The sequence below is a fragment of the Trachinotus anak genome, unplaced genomic scaffold (assembly GCF_046630095.1).
Source record: "Trachinotus anak isolate AG129_WGS33_773 ecotype Australia unplaced genomic scaffold, CSIRO_AGI_Tana_v1 ptg000016l, whole genome shotgun sequence".
In the NCBI taxonomy this organism is placed as follows: domain Eukaryota; kingdom Metazoa; phylum Chordata; class Actinopteri; order Carangiformes; family Carangidae; genus Trachinotus; species Trachinotus anak.
The window spans coordinates 13211012-13233824 of NW_027273867.1; the positions used below are offsets into that span (position 1 = coordinate 13211012).

Here is a 22813-nt window from a genome sequence, read left to right on the forward strand (position 1 = left end):
GCCACTAATTAAACCCCTGGTGAGAGTGGATTGTCCCTCCTCCTCCCACTGCCACGTAGAAACATTCCTGCTTGGTCTACCCCCCCCCCCCCCCCCCCCCCCCCCCCCCCCCGCTCCAAGGGCTTAAATCCCACCAACACAACAGGATCCATGTTCACCATCATCTAAGAGCAAACTTTATGTGTTCTGCTAATGGTTAAAAATCTGTGTGCACATCAGAGGCGTAGCCAGATGTGCGATTTATTCGTATTGAAATGGACCCGGAGGGATGTGTTTGCAGCTGAGTGGAGACCCCTACGTTACCACGTTGACACATCTCAGAGGCTGCACTGCGCAAGAGCAATACGTGGTGCCCAAACTACCCCATTCAATCCCGAAGTGCGTCAAGCCGGCTAGAAAGAGAGAGAATGGGACAGGGAATTTTCAAAATAAGAGCACCACTAACCTCTTCGGCCTTGATTAAATTTGCTTGTGTCTCTGACAGACACTGGCCTATATATTTGCAAACATGTGCAGTTGTGTTCAATTACGAAAACGTGGACTTTAGGTCATTAGACGAGGTTTTAATCATTTAAAGTTGAACCGGAAGCTGTGCGTTTGCATCTCACTTGACAACTGATCATTCCTGAGCTCGGAGCCAGGGCAGGACTTCTGTCCAACTCAGAGTAGAGGAAACCAAAGTAGGCTACCGGTGAGCAGGGAGGGCAAACACGTACAGGCCGAGCCCTCAGTTATCTTCATCGCTCAGTTGTTCATCGGCAGTGAAAATGACCCAGTGCGTGCAGGGGATGTTGTATCTGTCGGTTCTGGTGGCGTTCGTCGGCTGCAATGCTCCTCCGGTCCCGTTAGACGACATCTTCATTGAGAAAACTTTCGTGCCAGAGCAGTGCGTACGCGCAGTCAAAGTAGGTGACTATGTAAGGTATCACTACAATGGCATGTTTCCGGATGGCAAGAAGTTCGACTCGAGGTGAGTGGTTTCACGCAGCAGAATTACTTTGATCTCGGTTTTTTCTGCAGACCGAGTGCACGGTGCGAACAGCGTGCGCGATGCGTAAAAGTGCGCGTAGATTGTGGTTCGCCTCCGTGAGCCACGCAGGCAACCGGGCTGACTGAGCTCATCATCCATATCGCCTCTACCTACTCCAGGGGCTCCAAAACCTTTTCATCTCAACAACACCAACAGAGATTAAACTCCAGAGGTCAGATGGAGAGTTTTTGATCAGACTTTGTAGATTAATGTGACCACGCTGGTGATCAAATCCTTATCCTTTAAGTTGGAGCCCTCTTTCAGGACCTCTGGACGTCACTTTGGGAACCACTGACTGAGTCATCCGTAGTGTACCTGGAAGGCTGAATTGCCAACCGGACAAGGGGGCAGCTGTCCATGGCCCCCAGACCATCTAAGGCCCAAGAAGCCCCAGATTCACTGCCTGTCCACTGTTTTACATGATTTAATTAATTGCACATTTTGTATCCAATTTCTGCAGTGTTAGTTCATTTTGAGGCCCTGTCTTGAAGAGGGGCCCCGCTGGAGGCCTCCTGTTGTACATGTTCATAAATAATATCAAAAATATCAGATTACCACACTGGGGGCCTGACAGGAGGTATTTTGCATATGGCCCCACTAACATGTTAACCTGGCCATGCCTACCTGTATGACTTCACAACATGAATAGCTTTACTCCAGGAACAAAATGACGGTGTAAAAATAAAAGCATCATTTGAATCAAGTAGTCTGAAGAGAATTTGATTCATTCACTCACTCAAATGCAACCCCTGGCCATCCTGAACTCTTGCAAACGATTTGCCCGAATGTGATTTATTTGAATGAATAGTCATTCAAATCACATAAGGGATTTATTTGATCCTCCCAAATTGATGTGGGAAATTTGCATATGTGCTGTATGGATACTATTGTCTTAAGTCCCCACAACAAAGGCAAAGGGGGTCACTGACCTTTAACAGGTGCCGTTCGCAACTCATATTTGTCTTTATGTGTGTCTGTTTCAGTTACGACCGTGGCAGCACCTACAATGTGTTTGTTGGTAAGAAGCAGCTGATTGAAGGGATGGACAAAGCTCTGGTGGGGATGTGTGTCAACGAGAGAAGTCTGGTTAAGATCCCACCTCACCTTGCCTATGGAAAACAGGGATACGGTGTGTATGTTTGAGAATGTGTTGAACCCCCCCATCATATCAGCACATCTCTGTGCCCCCATCATGTCACAGCCTGATCGTTTGGAGTCAGACTAAAACAAGTTCTCTACAAACTCTGTGGACAAGCTGGTGTTTATTCCTGTAAGGAGTCATTCTAAATCCACAGATGAGTGAGCACACAGCTGGCACAAAACTCCATAACAATGAGAGAATTTGGTTTGGACACTGGGAGACACTTTAGGGACAAAAACTACAGTCTTTAAAGAAAGCACCAGTTTGCGTTACAATAGAAGAAGAGAGAGAGGAAGTGGGCTGCTCCCAGACGTCCATGCTGAATGATGTCACAGGGACATCACAAACCAGGAAGCAGGTCGGAGTAAGCTGCTCCGCATCAAGATTTTCAGCTGTTAGTAAATGCACTGCAAATGCTAGAAAATAAGCAGCAGGCAAATATACTTTATAGGCTGTGTGAACCAATAAAAGGGTGTGTTTGAAAATATTCATATATTTGTATATGATTGTAGCAATGAGAACAAAAATGTGGAGGCTGTGTTTACATGTAGAGACCATTGTGTCAGTGTGTGTGTGTGTGTGTGTGTGTGTGTGCGCGCGTTCATGAAATATTTAGGTAATGGAACAGAGAGAGGAGAGGGGGGCATGTGTGGACAGGTAAAAGCTGAGGCTGTATCCTCTACTACCGGTCTGTATTCGAGGGAACATGAGAGAGAGAGAGGAAAACAGAGAGGTGAGATTTTGGATTAGGTAGAAAGAGATTTAAACCGGAAAGAAACCTGCCAGCTCATCAGCGGTAAAGATTTAATGGCCGCCACCTACACAGCTCTTCCGCCCCTCCTCCACCTCCCCCTCCCCCTCACATCTCCTCAATCTCACCATCGCCTGTTTATCTACAGTCGGCTAGATCTCCTGTACACTTGTGAAGCTTCTGTGAGGGGGAGTTATACAGTGAGAGATAACTGTATGAAACATTTTATACCCAGAAATAATGTGAAGTGGCATCATGCTCAAATTTGAAAACACAGCTGGTCCAGATGTTGCAACCACCCAAGTAAACATAGGTGAATCAGTGCAGCTTCAACTGATCAGTCACTGCTGTTCAGGACAAGGCTGTAGCTTCCACTGAGGAAACCAAAGGCATGTCCACTGTGATACTTGTGAGAATCTGGACAAGAGTTTACTTTTTTACAATTACACACTTGCTATGGATGTTAGGGTCTTCATGGTAGCATTCTTACATATTTTAGATTAAAATGGACTGTTTTCAAACAAGACAACTAAATAAATCAAAACAGAAAGTTTAGTATTCACCAGATCTACATAACTGACAGAGTAAAGAAAGGGAAATATACTTTAACAGTTAAATGAATAAATAAAATGTGAACTTTGTGGGACATTCAAATAAATATTTAAACCAAAAGCCATCAGTCTCACAAAAAGTTGTTCTTAATATTACAATTTTTATTGGAGTTTTACCCAGCAAGACCTTAAACATAATTGAAAAGTTCTCACTTGATTTCCAATTAGGGAGTCCTGTAGTTTTTTTCTACAGTATATACTGTATGCACAATGTATGCGTGAGACAGCTACAACCAATGATTATTTCATTATCATTTACTCTATTGATTTTTTTTTTTTTTATTAATCAAGGAATGGTTTTTGTCTATAAAATGCCAGAAAGTGGTGAAAAATAATCAAGCAGGATGAAGATAGTAAAAGTAGTAAAACGCCTGAAAGTACTGTCTGACTTGTTTCTCTCTCCTTTCCAGGCAACATCATCCCTCCTGACTCCATCCTTCATTTTGACGTCCTGCTGCTCGATGTGTGGAACCCAGAGGACGGCGTCCAGATCAACACTTACCACACACCCTCCATCTGCTCCAGGAAGGTGGAGGTGTCCGACTACGTCCGCTACCACTACAATGGCACGCTGCTGGATGGGACACTCTTTGATTCCAGGTTTGTTTTGTGTAATAATTCCTCCATCACAAAAAAAAAACCCAAAAACGCCACCCACTCCCACAAATATGTGATACCTGTCCTCCATCCCTCCACAGTCACACCCGCATGCGCACATATGACACTTACGTCGGGATTGGCTGGCTGATTGCCGGTATGGATCAGGGGCTTCTGGGAATGTGTGTTGGAGAGAAACGCATCATCACTATGCCTCCGTCACTTGGATATGGAGAGAATGGAGATGGTGAGTTATTAATTTCTTTATTATTATTCGTTTCCTTCACTCTGAGTGAGTTCAAGTCCTTAAAAGATTTAACTCCATTGAAAGTCATAGGAAATACACTTTCACTTTCCTTAATTCAGTGACTGGTATTTTAATTCCTCCTTTAAGTTCAATTTGCTTCTTGCCTCCAGACACCGACTAATTACAGCACTGAAATTATCAAGAAGTTTTCATCTCACACTCCCTCAGCACATCTCAAAGCTTGTGACATGGCTGTATGGCCTCTATAAGTGAAGAGTTTCTACCCTGTTTTGCTCACAATATTATTGTCTATTAATATGTCTTAAAGTTCATTCTTTTTTTCCAGCATTATCTTTATGAATATTTTAAAATAAATATTCCCTGTGTGACTGTGCCCATATCTTCTTGTCTTCAACCCTCCTCCTTCTTCTTTCTCCAGGCAGCGACATCCCAGGACAGGCGTCTCTGGTGTTCGATGTCGTACTCCTGGACCTCCACAACCCCAGAGATGGGATCACAGTAACCAATCAGAAGGTGCCAGAGTCCTGCACCAGGAAGACCGTCGCTGGAGACTTTGTACGCTACCACTACAACGGCAGCCTCCTTGATGGAACATTTTTTGATTCAAGGTGTGTTTCCATGTTTAATATTCATATATGAATCACATAGAGAGGCGTGTTATAAATCTCTGGGTCATAAGTAAACTAAGGTTTTTAATTCCAGTTGCTTTTGCCGGTTAAATGTCTGTTGTTCTTTAAGTAGCCACAGGATGGCAGCATCTCTCTGTGCACTGTAGATGTATTTAGCGCTGAGTCAACCTATGATCAAAACTTAAAAACCACCACTGGAAATGTCCTGTTTGCAAAACATGATATTGCAGTGTCTTAATTGTGTTATAACCTCTAACAACAAAGGATTTAGTTCATGTGTGGGAGAGACTGACAAGCAGACAGTGTCTATGGTCTAAAGTCTCAAATTAAACTATAAAAATGGTGTTTAAAAGTATTAATCCATGTCCATGGTTATTAAAAATCGAATTTTCTTATTATGTTTATCACTGTATAGAGCATGTCAGCTATAGAAAGAATACACAACACTGTATACTGTACAATATATAATTAAGTCTGGATAAGGATGTGCAGATATGTAAATGCAGGCAGAAACAAATATCACAAAAGTGCTGCAAAATGTTTATATATATATATATATATATCAAATATGTAGTTCACTATTTTGAACTTTACACCTGCTTTGATCATTTACATCAGAAGAAGTTCCTCATAGTTGCTGAACTCCCTGTTCTCTTCTAGCCACAGCAGCCTTGTAGATTAGGCTTTGTATCACTTCTTGTTAGTGTGAAGAAACTCTGTTGCACATTCTGTGCAGACGTCAAGGACCCTCTTGATGCACAGTGAGATCATTTTTCACAGAAAGTGATTATGATTGCTTCCTGCCACACACACGGTGTCTATCGTCATGAACATACTGTTGCCAGGAAGCATGTGCTCTTGGTACTCTAAAATGTCACCATAATATCTATTTGCATAAACAGAAACCACAAATACATCCTCCTAGACTGGCTGTTTGTTCCAGCTCTTAACGTGGTCGTCATAACAGATTCATTTTATTTCCTGTCATTAGTAGGAGATTTGAGGGTTGGGTGGTTTGATAACCAGCTGGGTAACAAAGACATTCACCCATGGCTTTAATACACAGTTATAAAAAGACACGTATTATTAGGGAGAGAGGACAGATAACTGGATAAAATGGATTATCAAGACACCCTGAAACAATGTCCTTTGGGAGGTGTGCATGAGTTTGTGTGTAGGTTGGTGGTGTTGGTGCTCCCACTGGGCCATCCTCCCCTGTTAAAAAATAACAGATCACCTACTGTTGTTATTTCTTTTCAGTGAGTCAGGAGTCATTCATTTGTGCTCCTCTGTGAGCTGCCTAAACCGCTTCATATGTGATTAAATGACAACTCACTGGATACTGTGAGTTGCCTGTATTTTTCTCTCTGTGGGGCAGTATGATAATACTTTGTTAATATTTTCTGCTCCACAGCTACTCTCGTAATCGTACCTATGACACCTATGTGGGTCGAGGCTACGTGATCGCTGGCATGGACGAAGGTCTGATTGGAGTCTGTGTGGGAGAGAGACGCACCATCACCATTCCTCCACATCTCGCCTATGGAGAGGAGGGTACAGGTATGTGTGCAATGCTTGGATAAACTAATCTGTATCAAAAATGTTGTTGTTTTTTTTTTACAGTTTAGACCCTTTTATCTACAGTTTTTAATCTTAGATTCTTTCTTTATTTTTCTTACCATGTATCTCTCAGGCACTAAGATCCCTGGTTCAGCTGTGCTGGTCTTTGACATTCATATCATCGACTTCCACAACCCCTCAGACAGCACTGACGTCACAGTCACTTACAAGCCAGAAGAGTGTGATAGGCAAACAAAGAAGGGAGACTTTGTCAAATATCACTACAATGCCTCTCTGATGGACGGCACAACTATCGACTCAACGTGAGTAAACTTCTGAGAGACACTTTAAGGCCTTCTGGGAAAGTAAAACATCTTATAAATATGTATAAAGTGGGGTCCAAAAGTCTGAGGACCCTCTTTCATTCAAGTAATTTGGAAAGTGATATATTTTGAGATGTTTCACTAAATAAATGAAAAATTTGACCTGGTGTTGGTGCTAGAGGAAGAATCAGGGGATCACAGAAATCTTCATCCTGATTGGACCACACATGTCTGTACAAAATATCATAGGATCCAGTCTAATAGTTGTTAGGATATTTCAATGATGGTCCCACCAATGGAGTGACAGACCCACATTGTCATCTATAAAACTATGTTACCTACTGGCAACTGTGGCATCTATATGAGTCAGTTTCTTACTGTTGTGTGCAGCCACTTTCAGGTCAGGCTTAATCACACGGCTGTTTCCTCAGTGGCTTCAAAACAACTTAAGCACTTTAACATTCTAGTATATCTTGATGCAATGCACAGGAAGCACAACAGATAATGAGATTCATACGACAAGGTTAAAGAGGATCCTTTCCTCTTCATGTGCCCTTTACTTTGCTGTTAGTCTTCTAGTCTTAACACACTGGTTTGCATTAAAAGTTAAGCTGTTATTGGTGAGTAGAAGCTCAGTTGTGGGCCAGAGACTAAGTCTGAGCCTCCACTCCAACACTGGTCTTCCCACTCAAATACACAACTACTGAAGTCCTAGTAAGTAACTCAAAAACTCACTAGTGACAGACAGAGTGCAGTGCAATAGAGTTTATTCTTTGAACAAGAGATAAATCCAAGCTGGCTCTGGAGCCAAACTGAACATATAATGCCTAAACCTCATCCTTTATACCATTCTCTTGGGTAGAAGAACCACCCTATTTTCTTAAAACAACCAGTCTTTGCCCTGGAGATAATGGTGTCACAGAAAGTCCCCTGAGGCCTACCAACTGCTTGTAAGCCCTTCACTGGGGTAGCCTCATAGAGTGCCCTCATCACACAGCCATATGGTGTGCCTGTTTCCCAGATCTAAGAGCTGGTGAGAGCCAAGCTCTCCCTCCTTATCTCCTGAGGTCCTCACACTCTATTTTTTTTTTAAACTTTACTCAAACCTAGGTGCATGTTATCACACATTTCTCAGACCCAAATGATTCAGCATTTGATATATTTTATAATACAGAATACATCGTAATTATATTAGATTACATAACACATTGCAAGATGTATTTTGATGTTGTTTGATCATTTTATATTATTCTGTCTATTCTTAGTGAAAATTACCACAGCACTGTGTCTAATTTATTGACATTACAACAAAAGTTGGTTGGGTAAGCACAACATCCAACGAAGCATACTAATAAAACCATGGTATAAATAAAAATATATTAAAGTACATAAGGTATCATAAATCTGAAAATTCAGCTAATCTTTCAGATTTATGACACCAGTTTCACCATTCAAAACCATTAGCTCTTGGAAAAAATCTTACCCATCGAGCAGTTGATAAAATGCAGACATGCCTCAAATCCTCTGACCTTCTGTCAGATTATCATCCCGACTGTGAGAGAGGAACAAATCATTATCTTTATCATTAACCTTTTACATTGAGTAAATCCTGTTGAATAATGTAGAAAATGATCTGAAATTATTATCTGATATACATACACAAAAAATCGGTAAAAAAAAAAGTACAGTACAGTTACTGTACATGTTTCACTTTGTTTCAGGTATAATTATGGAAAGACATACAACATCGTCCTGGGAGCCAACCAGGTAGTCCCAGGGATGGAGGACGGTCTGATGGAAATGTGCGTGGGAGAGAAAAGGCACCTTGTTATTCCCCCTCATCTGGGCTATGGGGAGAGAGGAGTCAGTAAGTCACTCAGAACTGCACACACACACACACACACCAGTTGACACAATATTCATGATTTCTATATTTCTACATTTGGACTCGCACTTGCCTTAAACATAATAAATCATATGAATATAATAACATGTCTTCATCATGAAGAGCACATGATTCATATGAAACAAAACTACAGTAAAAACTGGACTGAAAATCTATTTTAATAAAAAAATACATTATGTATGATTTAAAGACAAATAGCAGGGGTGTCGATGATCAGTTTCTCTTTGCTGCTGACGACGGTATCTGGGGCCCTGTGTTTGTGTGTGCAGCTGATGAAGTCCCCGGGAGCGCCGTGCTGGTGTTTGACATCGAGCTGGTAGAAATGGAGGAAGGACTTCCTGAAGGCTACATGTTCATCTGGAACAGCGATGTGTCACCTGACCTCTTCACAGAGATGGACAAGGATAATGACAAGGTGGTGGAGCCCTCCGAGGTATGTAATAACATGTTGTTCCTGTGATATTTGTAACACTGTGAGGGAAAAATCCTGTCCCAAACTTACAATACGCTTAACTGTGAAGTCAGCACAAAAACTAAAATATATCACAATCGTAATGTCCTCACATTATCCTTAATTTACTCTCTTCAATCTCTCCTGTGTCTAAACAGTTTACTGACTACATCATGCGGCAGGTGACTGAGGGTAAAGGCCGCCTGGCTCCCGGCTTCGATCCCTACCGCATCATTGACAACATGTTCTCCAACCAGGACCGTAACGGAGACGGAAAAATCACAGAGGCAGAGTTCAAACTTAAAGCAGATGAAGCTGCTCATGATGAGCTATGACGGGACTGAGCGTAAAACTCAGATCAGGGTTTGGGTGAAGGGTCAGACAGTCAGGGAAATGCGGGTGGTATGTGTAAAATTAGACAGTGCGCAGTGGGAAACATGTTAAGAGAGACTGTGTGTTTTTATTTTGAGGACTGAGATGATGGTAAAAGGGTGTTTTGTCCTCTAAGACACCCTTTAAGAACCAAATGAGTCTGAAAACTAAAAGAAAACATCCAATATGAGGACTATGATGACAGTGAATGACGTTTTTTTAACCTCTTCTCCCATCCAGTTCTTTATGTTTTGTTTCATGTGATTTTTATTTTATTTTGAAGGGTATAAAAGCACTCCTGTGTGAAAGAACAAATCAAGGCCTCACTCCACAATCTCTACGTTCAACTATCCTCCCTGATTTTTATTGTTGTTAACTTTTTGTGGTTGTGCGTGAAACTTTCTCTTCTTTTCACTGGGTAACAGCTTTTTTCCAAAATATCTGACAGTCTTCCGGGAGCAATGAGTTGGTCATCACTCACTGTAATATACTGTGATGGAGAGAAGTTACATTTGTTTCTGAGTGTTACCACTCATTTACAGGTGAAAATGAGAGATCATTTTAAGTGAGAGATTTGAGTTCAATTGACATTACATTCAGATAGTTTACAGCTGTTTTACTTTCAAATGTCAGGATGCCTTCTGTGTTTTCTGCTGTTAAAATGATCCATACAGGGCATCAGTTGTCCTCAGAATTAACACTGAAAGTCTAAAATCCTAAATATTGTGACCAGCTTTCCAGTGTTTTCATTATTTTTAGTCAACTGGTTGTTCCACCTCTTGTTTTCATCCACATGTCAACTGCGATTTAGGACTTTGTGTGTTCGTGAGTGAGTGAATGAGTCAGTGAGTGAGTGAGTGATGGAAAAGTGTCTGAATGTAGATTATGTTTTACTTTTTCATTCAGGTTAAAATGTATCAATGTTTCAATGTCAGCACAAACTTTAATTTGAATAAATGACCTGACCTAAAGAGATGTTTCGATTGTGTCAGTCCATTTGTTTACAGGAGTGTCTCTGTTTGCTGAGGACGCTTTTTTTAACTTTACTTTTATTGCACTGATTTATAAGAGTACTCCCGTGATTTGGCATTGCAGTAATGTTGCTGACCACAATCGACAGTTCTCGGCGGAGTCAGAGTCAGTCAGTCAACAAGGTGCTAGCTACAGTGGTGACGTCTGCCCTTCATGTCTACTGGCGCTCCTCGGGACGTGGCCAGCCTGATGTGTCTCTCAGGAGGCTCAAGACTGGAACCCCAGCTGTGCCTTCCCACACAGGACCAGTCTTCACACCCTCACGTCTAGCTGTGGTCTTGTCAATTTTAACACTGTTGTCTGTCTGTCAACACCAAGTTTTTGTGATGGAAAAATCACCTGGAGAAAAGGGTCCAAGTTTGAAGATCCTTCATTCACACAAAAGACCTGAGTTTGTCTCTGCGGAGTACAAGACTGACGAATACAAAAGACAAAACCAATATATAGCGCCAGATAACACCAGATATATACATATATTGTTTAATACACATCATCAGATGCACATACCCTCAGCCTGCTATCTTAACCAGCATCTTAATCATAGTTCCTCAGTCGAATATTGTCTTCCCGTACATCTCCTTCTTTCTTAACTCTTGAAACCCATTCTCAGACTCACAGTGTGATTGTTGTTTATGGTTTGTTTATCTGTCATCCAGTTCCTGGAGGCTACAAGGTCGTAAGGCCGGAGTTCTTTACATCAGACCATAAATTCTACACACAATGTTTTGACATTTGATGACAAACAATAATCATGCTTTACATGTCAGAGGGACACAGAGTATGGTATGGGACATGATATAACATACATGAGGTTAACTGGAGTTCACAAGATTGTATAAGTACAATTAACTTAGGTTTTCCACCACAAGGGGTATAGATTAGCATATCTGACATGTTAGAGAATTGTTAGAAGTCAGTGCACACAATCAGTGATACACACAGTTTACATATAGTGTGACATTATTCTTCACATATCAATCATTGTTGTGATGAATATAGTAATCATGGTAATCATTATTGTAGACATGGTATATTTAGCAGATAGACAGAGAACATTAGCTTATAATATTATACTACAAGAGCAGCAGTGTCTTATCTAAGGCAGCATTTGCAACAATGCAAAGCGACACCTAAAACATAAGACAACTCAAACGGCCATTCAGTCTGTGGACCTTAGGCAGAGTGCGATCTTGAGCTTTGCTCTGTCACTGTCCTGCTGTGACCCCAGCACCTCTCCGGTTCTCCTAGTGTCTGTGTTTTCTCCCTTGTCTGTTGCTCCCCCGTGTCCCCTCCCCTCTGTGTGTGTGTGTGTGTGTGTGTGTGTGTCTCTCTCCCTGCAGGAGTGTGGCGCAGCAGTGACAGTCTGACACACCTGCAATCAATCACTCATCGAGCTCTGCTGGGAAACCCTGGTCATCCATCCGCTCGTTGCCAGACTGCTTTCCGCTCACCCAGTGGTAACACCTGAGGCCACTCTTTTGTTTCTAGTGAAACGATTTTGCTGTTCCTATTTCTTAAAATGAAACCTTGTCCATCGTGACAAAACAGTGTATTTAATTCTAACCCGACACATGAACGCTGCTTGAAAATGAATTTGTCCCTATATTCCTCCACCACCGGTACGATCACAGCGGTCTCACCTGTTGAGGGTAAATTGTTTTATAGAGCCTGAGCCATTCTGGTTATTGTATCTCTGTACAGTCATTTTCAGGTAATAGATACAAAACGCCCATCAGATTCACATTAAAGTTTTTTTTGTTTGTCACAGCCTGGCTCTTACAGCCATGACAAGATGGGCTACTCAACAAAGAATCAGAAAGCATGGAGTGTGAAAGTCAGTGCAGAGGGAGAGGGAGAGAGTAACAGGACCTTGGCAACAGCAAATGGTAGCTTGTCATTTCCTGCCGTGCCTCTGAGAGCGGCAGGAGGTTGTACACTGAAAGTATGGGAACACTTTATTTGGAATTGTTTGCCTTCAGAGAGTTTACTGAGTATTTGCAACACTTCCACAGGTTATTGAGATTCAACAATTCAACTGAGATTCAACAATTCAACTGAGTAAACCAATCGATCAGGATGGGCAGTGTATGAAGGTGTAATCTCATCATGTGTTTGTTCAGAAGTAAGCTATACTTTTGACTATTTTTCAGTTACTCTGCAGACTAAACTCAGGTCTTTGTGATTGTTGAGTTCGTCACCTGAACTCGCGTGTTGGTTTGATGAAGGAAACAGGAGACTCATTCAAAGTTCAAATCCCAGCATTTATTAAAGCTAACAGCAAAATAGCAATCAGAAAAGGAGGTCGTTACAGAGCTCTGGGCCAAACTATCTTTCCCTGTCAACAACGTGCAGTTGTGCCAGTTCACGAAGTCTGACACACTACTTTACATTTACATTTAGTCATTTAGCAGACGCTTTTATCCAAAGCGACTTACAGAAAGGGGAACAATCAAGGTTAAGCGCGATAAGAATTGTTAGCATAGCAATAAGTGCTAGTGACGATTCTTTAAGTGTAGATTTGTCATGTAGTGCTAGGAGAGAAGGTGCTCTCTGAAGAGCTGGGTCTTCAGGAGTCTTTTAAAGGTAGAGAGGGACGCCCCTGCTCTGGTAGGAAGTGGTAGTGCGTTCCACCAACAGGGGACAACGTGAGAGAAGAGTTTGGATTGCCTTGAACGAATGGGTGGCAGAGCCAGGCGTCGTTCGTTATAGGAACGCAACGGTCGTGAGGTAGCATATGCCTGTACCAGGGCGTTCAAGTAGGTAGGTGCAGTACCAGAGACAAGCATTAGAGATTTGAACTTAATGTGGGCTGCAACAGGTAGCCAGTGGAGCTCGATGAGCAGCGGGGTGACATGTGACCTTCTGGGTTGGTTGTAGACCAGGCGCGCCGCCACGTTCTGGATCATCCGAAGTGGTTGCACTGTGCGGACTGGGAGGCCCGTCAGGAGGGCATTACAGTATTCTAGTTTTGAGATGACCACAGCTTGTGTCAGGAGTTGAGTAGTATGTTGAGTTAGGTAAGGTCTGATTTTTCTGATGTGTTTTGTAAAGTGCATAGCGGCATGACCGGGCAACTGAGGCGACATGATTGGAAAAGGTTAGTTGGTCATCAATCATAACCCCTAAGTTTCTCACCACCTGGTGGGGGCGAGCCATAGGGAATCAGTTTTGATGTTGATATCATGGTGTATTGTAGATTTAGCTGGAAGAACCAGCAGTTCAGTTTTTGAAAGATTCAGCTGGAGGTGATGTGCCTTCATCCATGTGGCGATGTCTGAGAGGCAATCAGAGACCCGTGCAGAGGTCGAGGGGTCATCGGGAGGAAATGACAGATACAGCTGAGTGTCATCTGTGTAGCAGTGATAGGAAAAGCCATGTTCTTCCCCTTGCCCGGTCTTTTTATTACTGTTACACAAAGAAAGCAAAGAATGTAGGTTGAAGTCTCCTTCATTGGCTGTCACAAATATCTAAGTATCAAAAGCAAGCATCCTACCCCAGCATGTTTCTTATAACCTTGCAATACTCACACATACACAAGCTATTATATAAAACTATTCTTCATGATGCTAATAAAGACCTTTATTCCTCTGAAAACTTGCCTCTGATTCTTTGATTTCCACCACAACTGTAAGTCAGAAAGTAGAATAAAACCAAGCTGAGCTGCAGGGAGTAAATTGAACTGTCTCGGCTGTACATTCAGTTTCATGTCATGGCCCTCTCTCCTCTGTCTGTGGGCCTAAATGTAAATACACTCCCCCTCGTTACCCATCTTTGACCTGATCTATGCTGCCAAAACACCATTATTTCATGCTTACAGTTCTCTCCACCGTGATTAATTATTCTCTGTGAATTAATGGTACTGTGTATGTACTGTGGTATATTTTTAGTAATCAACTAAAGATGTATAACTAGCTATCAGATTATCGCATTTAATAAGTAAACTAACACATATTGTTGCAGAGAAACTCTTCAGATAGGCCAGTGGATCTTCAGAAGTCTCTACAAAACTTTTCTATAACTTACTGTATTATAATTTTCAACACTACTCAACAAAGGTATCCTCAGGGCATATAGGTCAATGTTTGCTGGACATGTTGAAAACTTCTAATTTGAAAAATAGACAGCCAAATATGAAAAAAGCATCTCACAGTCAGAGGTCCATGGTTTTTTAACCTGACCAAAACAGGATAGGACAGGCCTTTGGCAGTATCCCCATATCCTGTTTTCCACCATCACAACATGGGAGTGACACAGTATCTTGGTTCAACCCATGGTGTGGGACGGATGCACCAATCATGGACCAGAGTCTAAGTTTTGATTTATCTCAGTTGTTCAAAAATATATTCTAAGTCTTCAAAAAATCACCAGGAGGAGTCAGAATTCAGTGCAGCAGAGTTTTATTGTCGACAACAAAGCCTGAGACTAACAAAAAGTTGTTCTGGAAAAACACAATACATGTGTTGTTTGTTAAACAGCGAGGATGTGATGATGAAGAAGAAAACTCCGCTGACACCGTCTTGCTTGTATATAAAGAGGTTCATTACAAAGAAGTCCAGCATCAAATCAAGCACCATGGATTGCCTGAGAGAGGAGTCGGAGCCAATATGAATCTCCTCTGAATAACAGCTCTAACTCCCTGTCTATATAGGTTGGTGGTTTTCGTGGACCTAAGGTAAAACATATGGTTCCTATAAATAAAAAAGGGCTTCATTACATAAGATGAGGGAGTCATCCATCTCCCAATGACACCTAGACATTTTGACCTAGAGCCTCCTAGCTAAGGCCCTTAAATCTTTTTGACCAGGGGACCCCTAGCTAAACATACCAAACCCATAAAGTCACATAACATATAGAACTTCAGATACTACACATGATATCTTCTTTTATAACCCAAAAACTGGGGTACAACCTATGCCTAATTTTTATATTTGTAATTTTTATATACAGCCTATGGGTACAACTCAACATGCCCTGGCATGTCTATTTCTTTTAGTCTAGGCCACTGTCAGTGGACCCCTTTATATTCTGATTCCCTTTTACTGTGTTTTTTAAAAAACATGTTCCTATCCAAGAATACACCATTATGTTCTGACTTTCTTATACTGCATTAAAAAAAAAATTACTTAAGTTTAACACGTGCATATTTTGTAACCGCTGACACATGTAGTATCTGAAGTTCTATAGGATATGTGAATTTATGGGTTTGTTATGTTTAGCTAGGGAATCCCCTGGTCAAAAAGATTTAAGGGCCTTAGCTAAGAGGTTCAGGTCAAAAGTTCCAGGTGCCATTGGGAGATGGATCTTATGTGATGAAGCCCTTTTCCTGTTTTTATAGGAAATCGTATGGTTACCTTAGGTTCATGAGAACAACTAACCTATATAGATGGGGAGTTGGAGCTGTTATTCAGAGGAGATTCATATTGGCTCTATACCACAATATCAGCTCTCAACCAATTTTCCACTACAGACATTAACCCAGTGCCTGTGTTCACGAACCAGTCTTGTATCAGAGAGAGGAAGTATCCACTTCTCATCAAACTTTTGACAGGTCTGACCTTTGACCTAATTTGCATAGGGGGAGGGGTTGAGCTTTGACCCCCCCCCCCTCTCTCAGAGTTTAGACTTTTGTCACAGGACCCCCTCAAGGTGCAGGAATACTGCATTCACATGGCCAATACCGCATTTTCTGTGAGGTCACCGTGACCTTGACCTTTGACCTTCGACCACCTACATCTACTCAGTTCATCCTTGAGTCTCAGCAAATGTTTGTGCCAAATTTGAAGAAGTTCCCCTTAAGGCATTGCTGAGATATCATGTCCATAAGAATGAGACAGACGGACAGACGGACAGATGGACAGTAATTTGAGTGAACTGAACTGAACTGTCTCTGAATGAGAAAAGTTTTTCAGTGAGTCTTACAGCAGCAGATGGACCTACTTAAAAGCACTGCTCACATCTTGTGAGTTTTGGGGCCCTCTAATATTAAAATCAGCACTTACTTTGGTCTGCTCCTTTCTGAGTTGTTTGATAATTGCCAGGTTTTGGCTGTCTTTTGCTCTTTCCTCACGCAGTTGTCCAACCACCTCAGATGTTTGGGCTATGCAGATCTTGATAGCTTTGTCTCTGCTGAGATGGGCCTCCATCATCTGTGGGGCGCATGGAGGACGAGAGAGGTAGCAGGGGGTTATATGTCATTATATCATACACAGCACGAACAAACTAATTTCAGTCTTGATAGTCCTACTCACAGATTCATAGAGTTGTTTGCATGTTTGTGTGGCATCCACTTTGCCTGAGAAGGAGACTGTGGGCACGGTGGTGTTCAGGGCATGGACAATGCAGTCGTCTATGGTGCGCATCACCTTGAGCACCTCCTGAGAAACACAAAGAGGGACACAGAAACCGCCATCAGCTTCAATTAACTAAAACCATCAAAGCCATGTTATGAAATTCACAAAAATGTATGTTACACTGCAATAAGGAACATTTTTAATCAATCTCTTAAGTTTTCTGAAATTTGTTTTCCATTGAGGGCGCCTTGCCTCACTCTTAGTGATGAGGTGAAGGGATCGGAGTAAAACCGCTGCTCCCTAACATTAAAAAAGGAGTCAGTTGAGGTGGTGTGTGTATCTGATTAAGACTTCTCTCAAATATCTGCCCGTGGAGATATTACAGAAATGTCCAACTTGGTGGAGACACCTGAGTAAACCACATATTCCCTGGAAAAAAACCCATCTAATCACAATTTACATTACCTTAAACCAACATTTTGCCTATTTTTTTTTAAACTGTTATGTGAGCAAAACTAACTATGGCTGCTGTGAATAGGCAACATTTGACACTTAAAAACTTTGGTTAATGGAAAAACTTGTTAATTTCTCAAAAAAAAAAAGTTGTTTTGATACTGGCAGTCTAGTTTGTATTAATGCTTGTAGCAAAAATATTTCAAAGGATACCCAGCCCTGGATTATAACTGAAATATGCAATGTTTTTCAATAAAAATGCAAATTCAGGTGTCTGCAGGGAGTGAGTTAAAGCAGTGGTTCCAAAACTTTTTGACTAGTTGACCAATATGTGTGACAAATCATGATAAAAAAAAAACCAAAATCAAAAACAAACAAAAAACCAACTGAGTACTTGATCTTATTAGTGACATTTTTGTTCTCAGATTGTTTGTTTGCATGGCTGTTGGAAGCTGTCAGGTTTAAACAACCTAAAACATTATTAAAAATACAAAGAGAGAAGACACAGAGTTAGAGCTCTTTTTTACTCGCGAGGAGAACGGAGATGTACTCAGTTACAATCTCCAACCCGCTCTGAGTACATCTTGCCGTCTCCTCTTTTTATTTCCTTAGGGTGGTCCCTAGTTACATGGGAAATGCAGCCTCTAAAGGATGGGGGACACACAGACTGCACTCCTTATCTAAAAACGTTGTGAGAATGTCTTTGATTTCAGCAGGTGTGTTCAAGGTCTGGGACCTTACGAATTTATCAGTTGCATAGTTTCTCAGAACATCCCTCTGCTCTACTTCAAAGTGTTTCATGTTTATCTCTTCAGTGTGGTTTTGCTCTGTGCCCCGTCCTTGAATCTGCGTGTGAGTCCTCCTGATGTCTCTGAAAAACAGCTTGCACAACATCCTACATAGTAACACACACAGGCATATGTATGACTCTTAAACAGTATAAGCAAATGTAAGATAACTTCTATGTACAATAATTCCAACAGAAACCTAAAGTATTTCACAGAAAAACAAAAAATAGACAAAAGTACTACTCCAAATCTGCGACTGTGACTTTAAAAGATGGATAATTTTGATTAAAAAAACACAGTCCAATGTTTAGACAATGAATAGAATACATAAAAATATGTTAAATATAGTAAATACTTACCAGAAAACTGCGGTGCTGGGTGGACATCTACGGAGACAGTAAATGCTAAAATACACAGATCTTTGGTTTAATATTTTTTAAGTGTTATAAAAAAATAAGAAGCAACGTGTGTAGAAACGCAAAGTCTTCTTACCGCGAGCCATCATGCTGAGTTTTGAGTCGTACGTCTTGGGGCCTGCTCTGTCATACAGCCGCTCAGGATGATGGTGTATTTATACCAGTATTTCTTATCTTGAGCACAATTACCCTGTGTCTTTTGTTTAGTTTGTTGTTTAGTTTTCCAACCAAAAAATAATTGGTTTTTGTTTAAAAAAAAGTTTTCCAACCAAAAAAAGTTGGATTCATATGGAAAGCTATCTATCACCCTAAGGTTGGGTCAGGTCAAGTTTATAAGAAACAGAACGTTAGATGCGTATGAGTGTGAGATGACTTCTTAAAGTGACTTTAACCATGACCAATGAACTCTTTGTATGTGAGGGTTGAATGAATTGTGGTGAGTACACTCTCCTCCTGAAAATACACTGACTCTATAGTTCTCTATAGTTCTGTGACAAAAGTCTAGGCTCTGAGAGAGGGGGGTGGGGGGGCGGGTCAAAGCTCAACCCCTCCCCCTATGCAAATTAGGTCAAAGGTCAGACCTGTCAAAAGTTTGATGAGAAGTGGATACTTCATCTCTCTTGTATCTTACCTAAATATCAGTAAATCTTCATACTCTACTCTATGTGGTCTCTGCATGTGTCTTGACTCTTGAGTGTTTATTGACTTCTCAGAGAAAAGTAAAATTGAGGCTGAACTAAGCGTTGTGGAAGACCTGAAGATCCACTGGCCTTGACTTAAGAGTTCTGCAATGACAGTACATTCCTCATTAGTTTATATCTTCATTAGAGTTGAACTTTGTAGTGTCTTAAGTTCCATATGTTATGTGACTTCCTGGGTCTGGTACATTTATTTAGGGGCCCTAGGTCAAAAGGACATGGGAGATGCTTCTTTGTCTTAGGAAATGAGGTCCATTTAGATATGGACCATATATCTTGTCTCAGCTTCATGACAACACCCTATATGAGCGGGTAGTTGGAGCTGTTATTCTGAGGAGATTCATATTGGCTTTGACTCCTCTCTCAGGCAACCCAGGGTGCTTGATTTGATGCTGGACTTCTTTGTAATAAACCTCTTTATATACAAGCAAGACGGTGTCAGCGGAGTTTTCTTCTTCTTCATCACATCATCGCTGTTTAAGAAACAACAACATCAAACGCACTCTGGTACCACTTGGTGACACAATCATATTTCGAAATGCTCCTAGGTGATAAAAATAAATGGTTGACTTTGATCATTTGTATATGTGATGGGAAGAAAGTAGTAGCTCTAAAGATATTTCCCACTGTTTTTTTATTAAATAGCGACGATGTGAACATATATATTGTATATAAAAAGGTTTATTACAAAGAAGTCCAGCATCAAATCAAGCACCATGGATTGTCTGAGAGAGGAGTCGAAGCCAATATGAATCTCCTCAGAATAACAGCTCCAACTAATCGCCTATACAGGTTGGTTGTTTTCATGAACCTAAGACAACGTATATGATCCAAACCATAAAAGGCCTCATTTTCAGAGACACCCATCTCCCAAGGCACCCAGACCTGGGGCCCCTAACTAAACATACCAAACCCATGAAGTCACATACCCTGTGGAACTTCAGATACTACACCACATATTATATTCATTTGAACCCCCCAACATTACTTAAACAATACACACACACACACACACACACACACACACACACACACAGCATGCTTTCAGCAGGGTGACCCAATGACACTGTTTTCGGAGGGGGGAGGGGTCGGGGAGCTGCTCTTTAAAACCAACACATCCACAGAGAAGAGCTGTGTTTTGAACACCCACGCAGTCAAAGCACTTGAGTAATGAGAGGAGGACGCGCACTGTGTGGGGTTAATTTGCATCTGTACTCAACCTCGACGTCGACGGCCGACACGATGGATTTTTCCTTTTTCTTCGATGAGAAGTTTCTACATTTCTGCAAATGACAACTTTGTATTAATCCCCCCTCCGGAGAGACGTTTCTAGTTTGCTCGCGGCTGCAGTAACCTGTGACCATGGAGTACAACAGTCTGAGCTGTCAGGTGGGTGGACGCGTCTGCCTCAGCCTTGTTTGTCTGCAGGCTGTAATTATCGGGAAAGCGGATGGAGGGAAAAAAAACAAACAAACAAACAAACAAACAAACAAACACGAGATTTAGTTGAAATATTTCGATAAGTCATAGTCAGACCTGAGCTCATGCTCGTGTGTTTGAGGATTTCCCCAGTCGCCATCATTTCCACTTTTATTCAATCGGGTTGAGTCAACCTCATGCACCAAAAAGATGAATTAGGTTTCGATTCTGAATTCGTTTCAACATCTCACTTTTCAAGGGCGATTGAACTTTATTTCCTTTTCACTCCGTTGCACACAACTGCGCATTATTTTTTCCTTTAGACCAGCATCACAATATTGACCGAGTGAGTGATGACACATCTCGTTTTCAGCTGTTAAACGCAAGAGAGGTGAACTCCCTGAAGGCGCCTTCATTAATTCATGGGTGGAGGCTTGTGCGTTGCTTGCGCATCAGGCCTGTCGGTGGCTTGTGGCTTTCATCCTGTGAAGTTTGTCGGTCAACACTTCAGATGTTAAAGTTTCCGCCTGTCACTTCGGGGAATTACGCAGAAAGTACTGAATTGATTTGCACCAAACCTTTTTTTTTTTTTTTTTTTTTTTTCTTCCGTAAACAACACACAAGGGCATTTTTTTTCGTCATTGTCTCAGGAAATAATGTAAGTCTTGTAAAAAAAAAAAAAAATAAATTAGACATTAATGGTGCTGAGATCTTTTGATTTTTGTATAATTTGGCTCAGTTCCTGTTAATAATCTGGACACCCACACTGTAATAATTGTGAAAATATGCTGAAACAAGAGGCAGGGTTTTGAAAAGGGGGCTGCCCTCAGAAATGTCCACAGGGGACATAGTAAATAGACTACGATAAGCAAACACCGACAAATAATAACAACAGATGTAAACTTCCATTCCTTCAACGATGCTTTTATGATGCTGTGTGCTGTTTTTCCCCACTGAGCCCTTTTCCAACAAATTCTGTCTCTCAGAACATTGAAAATCATGTGGTAACATAATCCGGATTGGATCATCTGCGCATTCAGTCCTGAATATCTGCGGTGAAAATCCGGCAGTGTAATGAGTGTGGAGAGCAGCAGCTCTGCTCCAGTCTGAGGCAGCAGGAAGCTCAAACTAGAAGTGCAAGATGAAGGGAGTTGGAGGGGTTGTATCGTGGGGCGGACACCTTCCTCTGGCAGGTTTTGCAAATGGGCATCTAATGTCTCTGTTGGTCCTTGTTGTGGAATGCAAAGTATTTCCACACATATGACTTAACTTTTTTTGTGGGGGGGTGATGTGGGACAGAGGCCCCAATCATGGACCAGATTCTAAGTCTTGAATCTTATCAGTTGTTCAAAAATATCTTCAAAGTCTTCAAAGATTGCTTGGAGGCAGAATTCAGTGCAGCAGGGATTTATTGTCGACAAGAAAGCCAGAGAACAACAAAAGTTGATCTGATCCTTTACGTGACATCCTCTTTTACATTACAAAAAGTGCCTAGACATTCCTCCGCCCATATCAGGTTACAGTATTAAACCATTATTCAGTGGCACAGCTCCTTATCTATCGAAACTGCTGCTGAAAATGATTTGAACCTTTTTGTGTTCTACTGAAACTGGTGCATCCACTTGTGCGTTGTTCACACAATTTTTCATGCTCAGGTCACAGTGACCAGAGGGCAAGTCTGTTTTTTTTTTGTGGACACCATTATTTTCTGATTCCCTTTTACTTTTTTAAAAAAAAAACAAAACATGTTCTTATTCAGGAATACACATAATCAGTGATACACACAGTTTACATATATTGTGACATTATTCTTCACACTTTTGTGATGAGTATAGTAATCACAGTAATCATTATTATAGACATAGTACATTTAGCAGATAGACAGAGAACATTAGCTTATAATATTATACCACAGAGGTACAATGGACAAGCTGACCCTTCAGCCATGGTGACAGGTGCATTTGGAAATGACTGGAAAGATGCAGGCGCCCCCTTGTGACAATTCAAAATAAATCAGCATAGGGCTGTATGTTGACAGGCTAGGCAGCATTTTCAAGTCACTCCTGTGAGGATATTAA

The 22813-nt window shown here is 41.3% G+C and overlaps 2 protein-coding genes across 5 annotated transcripts in view; both read left to right on the top strand.

The window, feature by feature from the left end:
• The first annotated feature begins 627 nt into the window (after window positions 1–627).
• fkbp9 (FKBP prolyl isomerase 9) lies at window positions 628–10614 on the top strand. The gene is made up of 10 exons (XM_071499930.1): window positions 628–970; window positions 2014–2159; window positions 3944–4133; window positions 4232–4377; window positions 4817–5006; window positions 6442–6587; window positions 6721–6910; window positions 8632–8777; window positions 9086–9249; window positions 9426–10614. Exons 1-10 carry the CDS (start codon window positions 768–770, stop codon window positions 9600–9602), a joined length of 1698 nt encoding a protein of 565 aa, XP_071356031.1. The 5' UTR covers window positions 628–767; the 3' UTR covers window positions 9603–10614.
• A 9845-nt stretch (window positions 10615–20459) lies between these two features.
• The window catches only part of LOC139633785 (uncharacterized), a 38136-nt gene continuing 35782 nt past the window's right edge, over window positions 20460–22813 (top strand). For 2 of the 4 annotated variants that reach the window (XM_071499711.1, XM_071499712.1), the window contains exon 1: window positions 20460–20705. In XM_071499711.1, coding sequence (XP_071355812.1) covers window positions 20679–20705 — 27 coding nt within the window. In that variant the 5' untranslated portion in view covers window positions 20460–20678. The remainder of the gene's footprint in view (window positions 20706–22813) is intronic. The other 2 variants (XM_071499713.1, XM_071499715.1) reach the window with 1 other exon arrangement.